The 4,964-nt window shown below is 34.0% G+C and overlaps 1 protein-coding gene across 1 annotated transcript; it reads left to right on the top strand.

The window, feature by feature from the left end:
- Positions 1-48: 48 nt before the first annotated feature.
- LOC104092830 (growth-regulating factor 1-like) lies at positions 49-2,951 on the top strand. The gene is made up of 4 exons (XM_009598508.4): positions 49-326; positions 862-1,303; positions 1,863-2,308; positions 2,625-2,951. The coding sequence occupies exons 1-4, from the start codon at positions 137-139 to the stop codon at positions 2,630-2,632; spliced, it is 1,086 nt and encodes a 361-aa protein (XP_009596803.1). The 5' UTR covers positions 49-136; the 3' UTR covers positions 2,633-2,951.
- Positions 2,952-4,964: the final 2,013 nt, after the last annotated feature.

The raw sequence follows: 4,964 nt of genomic DNA, 5'->3' as shown, positions 1-4,964 counted from the left end.
TATAAAAAAATTCAGAGTGTCACATAATTAAATTGACATAGAATGACTATATATTTCTCTTCCCAAAAGAGCTCCTTTTATTCACTACACCACTCTCCTTTTCTCTTCTCAAATATTAAAGTGAAATTTGTGATAAATGATGAGTACTACAGCAAGAAGTAGATTTCCATTCACAGCAAATCAATGGCAAGAACTTGAACATCAAGCTCTTATTTACAAGTACATGGTTTCTGGAATGCCTGTTCCACCTGATCTTCTTTATACTATCAGAAGAAGCTTGGATTCTTCACTTTCCTCAAAGCTCATTCTCCACCAACCTCACCACAGTACTATTCTTTCTCCACCCTTCATCTCATTATTACAGTATTTTCATAAAAACAAGTTAAAGTATTGATCTTTATGCATATATATTTCTGTATATAGGTGTGTATATATGTTTCTGTTGTGTTGTGTTTGGACATTATTTGTAAAGATTGGATTGTTTTCAATTTACTCACAAGAATAAGTCAAAGTAAAGATCTTTATGCATACAATTCTTGAAATATGTACTCCCTCCGTCCTAACGTTGGGGTGTTTGATTCGGCAGAGAGAAAGAGAGTCACATATATTGGGACAGAGGGAGTAGTACCTTTTTGTATATAGGTGTGTAAAGATTGGATTTTTTTAGTTTACTCGCAAATTTTAGCTCAAAGTAAAGATCTTTATGCATGAAATCTTGAAATATGTAAAGATTGGATTTTTTTAGTTTACTCCCAAAAATAAGTCAAAGATGAGATCTTTATGCATGAAATGTTGAGATATGCATCTGTGTTAGACCATTTTTTTTAAAAAAAAAATTGGATTTTTTTGTTGTTGGTGTAGTTGGATGGAACTGTTTTCAAATGGGATTTGGGAAGAAAATAGATCCAGAGCCAGGGAGATGTAGAAGAACAGATGGTAAAAAATGGAGATGTTCAAAAGAAGCTTATCCAGATTCCAAATACTGTGAAAGACACATGCACAGAGGCAGAAACCGTTCAAGAAAGCCTGTGGAAATTATGACTACAACATCAACTAACACATCAACTACAACAAGACCTATTTCTACTGCTACTAATACTACAACTCCAACAGCAATTTCCATCTTATCAATCAACAAAAACACAAACAATATTTCCTCTTCTAGCCCCACTTCTTCTCTTCACTCTTTTTCTTATCTTACTTCAACTCATGAACCCCACCAATATCCTTTCCTTTATCCTCATTCTTCTTCCTCTAGACCATCCCCTGCTGCCATTGGTTTGGAATCTTCTCCTTATTCCAGGTTTAACTTCTGACTTAACAGCTTTAATTTGTCATATTGTTCAATTTATGTGGCATCGTTTGACTCAGTATAGAGTTAAAAAACAAAGATTCTTGAAATTGTTATTTTAAATCGGCCGTAACATTATGTACTTTTTAAATTTTTCATATTATTCAATTTATGTGGTATTGTTGACTTAGTATGGAGTTCAAAAAAAATATTTTTTAAGATTTGAGATCTTAAAGCCAATGGTGAAGCTAGGAATTTCACAAAACGTGTTCAAGATTTAATATCCTCATGTGAAAAATAATTTTTGATCTATATACACAATATAAGTTTCTATATTCATAATATAATTTGTGGATAAAAGTTGTTTGGTTGGCCACCATTCAATGTATGACCGCTTAAAGCCATGACATTCAGTGCCTATAAAAAGCGTATCATTAAGAGCCAAACAAAAAATTTAAAGAAAATTATCATTACTTTAGCGAAAGAGTTTCACACAAAATGAAACAAAGTACATAGTACTTGATTTTTTTATGTATAAACTTGAGGTTTTTGGTTAAATTGTGGTTTACAGAAATGGATATGGAGATGGAATGAAGGAGGATGTAGATGAGCATATTTTCTTCTCAGAAACTTCAGGGACAGTGAGAAGTACATGTGGTTCAAATTCAGTTGATGATACTTGGCAATTGTCACCATTAACTATGGGTTCACCAATGAAACAGAGGACTTATTCTCTATCACAAAATACAGGACACTCAGTTTCTTCTTACTTACAACTTCAAAGCTTAAATGAATCATCAAAAGATCATCAACAGTATTTTCATGATGTCAAAAGTATGAAAATAGAAGATCAGCAGCAGCAGCCCAAGAAAGTAATGCACCATTTTTTTGATGAATGGCCAAAAGACAACAAAGATTCATGGCTTGATTCTGAGGATAAATTTTCTGGCCTATCCAAAACTCAACTCTCAATTTCAATACCTAATCCCTCACATGACTTCTTCATCACCACTAATGGTAAATTATCAAGAATCTCTCCTTTTTTTCTTCATTTTGTAACTTTTACATGGTCGAAGGGGAGCGTTGCACCAACGGTAAGGTAGTCTCCGTATGATCTATAAGTTACGGGTTCGAGCCGTGAAAGTAGCCACTTATGATTGCATTCGGGTAGGTTCTTTACGTTATGTCCCTTGGGTGCGATCCTTCTTGAACCCTATTTGAACGTCATGATTTGTGCACCAGATTATTATTATTATTATTATTTTTAACTTTTACATGGTTATGGCCAAATTTTTTCTGTTTTGACCAAAATAGTTGAACTTTGTTTTTGCAGAGAAATGAGCTTTGTGAATCAAAGAAGTGGCCAAAAGAGTACTAACTACTTCAATGGTGGTGGGGCGGTGCTTTTTCTGACGTAACTTTCCGTATACCATGTGTTGTATGTTCTGAGAAAACTGTTCTTTTTTCTAATTTATGTAAGTGTAGTAGTACTTTAAATTACAAGTATTTGGTATCTGGCTAACTGAGCCATTTCACATGGTAATATTTGGTTGTCAGCAGCATTGTATTCGTTTCCCCTCCCTAATATTACTAGTACTACTATTGTATTTGTTATGTTTGAATTGTCTGAGCTGAGCCAGGTTTCTGCTATTTTTTGCCACATGTTTGTATGTTTTTATCAGTCTATATGACGTGTTGAATATCTTCTTCTGGTCTTTTTCTGGGGTTGCTTTCAACGACTTTTGTTTGCTGTTGAACTAGTGCCTGCCCCATTGTTTTTTGTTTCCCACTTTGGGTGCATAAGGGATATTTAATTTTGAATTAAATTTAAGATGAGTTTATTTTACGTTTGGTTGAGATAAAATTGTGATATAATTAATTTTGGGATTAGTTATCCCGAGATTGTAATATTTTTTTAATCCCTATGGAAGAATGGGATAATTAATTACGAGATAATTAATCATGAGATAACTTGTTTTCCAACAAAACAAACCCTTAGTGTTCGACTAAATTTGAAAAAATCGTTAAGGGTTCCGTGACAAATCCGAAAGCCGAGTGAAGTAGGTACCAATCTACCACTCTCCTTGTTGGTACCCATGTTGCTATTTTGGATTCTTTTGTTATCGTATGCTTATTTATAGTTTTTTTAATATTAACATAAAGCTGCTGCTCACACATTTGGCTCCTTTTTACACTCATGTACAAATCAAGGTTTACTTAAGAAGTAAAAGAAATTAATATTATTATTATATGGTCCTGCATTAGACTATATCTACATTTAATTACTTCTGTTTCAATGCACATGCATTCTGACCTAGTAAGAATCTCAATGCCCCGGATCTATCCACCCTCAGTGTATTTTGGGTCTGAGTCTGTCGCATAAGGTTTGCCTAGTATATTTTATATTTCTAGTGTGGTTTGCAGACTATTAGATAGTGGGGGTTTACCCAATGCGCTCACCACAGAGTGCTCATTCGAAGGACAAAAGTTATGGCAAGATAGCTGCGGATTTTCTTGGGGTTCAAGAAAGAATCTCAAAGATTATAAAAAAAATGTAACTTTTGTATCGACTTTAAGCCACTAAGCTTTTGAATATCTTAGGGTTGGACATAAAACGCTGACCCCTAAGAAACATTTCACTTTTAGGGATAGGGTACCAAAACAATTGGCCCTCGTGTCTAAATATCTGAAAGGATTTGATCTCTAGATCTTTAAATGTTGGCCATGCAAAATAAGAACTTTTATACGTGTAAAAATATTTTCACTATACTATCGTGACACATAAAAGATAGCTACACAAAACTTTCATAAAATATGAAATTTGAAACTTAAAAAAATAAGACAAGTTATAGCGTGATTCATTATTATCATCACCCGGGGCGAAGCCAGCATGAGCCCACTGAATTCGGCCAAATCCAATAGTTTTGGTTCAAGACCTAACTCCGTCTTTGATCATCACAATATAAATGTACATTTACTCTAGTGTAAGAAATGATTTGGTATCCGATTCCGATCATACGAATCTCTGTGTCAGCATTTTAGGCTTTGAATATCAATCAAGCTAGGTAACAAGATAATGGACAGAATCTAAAAAAAGAAGAGCAACATTTGATAATGTTGAGCCAATATTTAGCTCAGATAAAACGTGTGGAAATACTGTTTTAGCTTTTGCAAAATGTTTTTGGCTAAGTAAATGACTCATTCTTTCGACCACCTTTTATTACAATATAAATTCAATAAACACGTTACAGCATTTACATACACCAATACGAACCTTACATAACAACAAGTCATGCAAACGGATTATATTGTGCGTCTGAACAACATCAACTAAATTCAATCCGGTAAATAAAGTATTATGTATTCACCCATGGTTGGAGAAAAAGCGGTACTCCTAAGGGTACAATGTGGATAGTCTACCGTTATGGAAGCATTAGTAGCTGTTGTCACGACTCTAGCACATGACCTATAGGTCGCACAAAGACAGCTTTACCGTTGCTCCCGGTAGCAGATTCAGAATTTTCATTAAGGAGTGTCAAAATATAAAAAATTAGATACACCGAAAAATCAAGAAGGGTCAACGTGTAGTAAATATACATAAATTAAAAAAAATTATCTAGCAATACTAAGTATTTTTTTCTGGCGAAGAGGTGTTGATTGACACCCCTTGGTT

The sequence above is a fragment of the Nicotiana tomentosiformis genome, chromosome 7 (genome assembly GCF_000390325.3).
Source record: "Nicotiana tomentosiformis chromosome 7, ASM39032v3, whole genome shotgun sequence".
NCBI classification, from domain to species: Eukaryota; Viridiplantae; Streptophyta; class Magnoliopsida; order Solanales; family Solanaceae; genus Nicotiana; species Nicotiana tomentosiformis.
Note: the sequence above shows the minus strand (reverse complement) of the source record. Positions and strands in the feature narration are given on the sequence as shown.

Excerpts from the sequence above, each read along its gene's own strand:
- LOC104092830 (XM_009598508.4), top strand. The coding sequence starts at position 137 with ATGATGAGTACTACAGCAAGAAGTAGATTTCCATTCACAGCAAATCAA. Across the intron at positions 327-861 it reads TCTCCACCAACCTCACCACA|TTGGATGGAACTGTTTTCAA; the intron begins GTACTATTCTTT and ends TTGTTGGTGTAG. Across the intron at positions 1,304-1,862 it reads GAATCTTCTCCTTATTCCAG|AAATGGATATGGAGATGGAA; the intron begins GTTTAACTTCTG and ends TGTGGTTTACAG.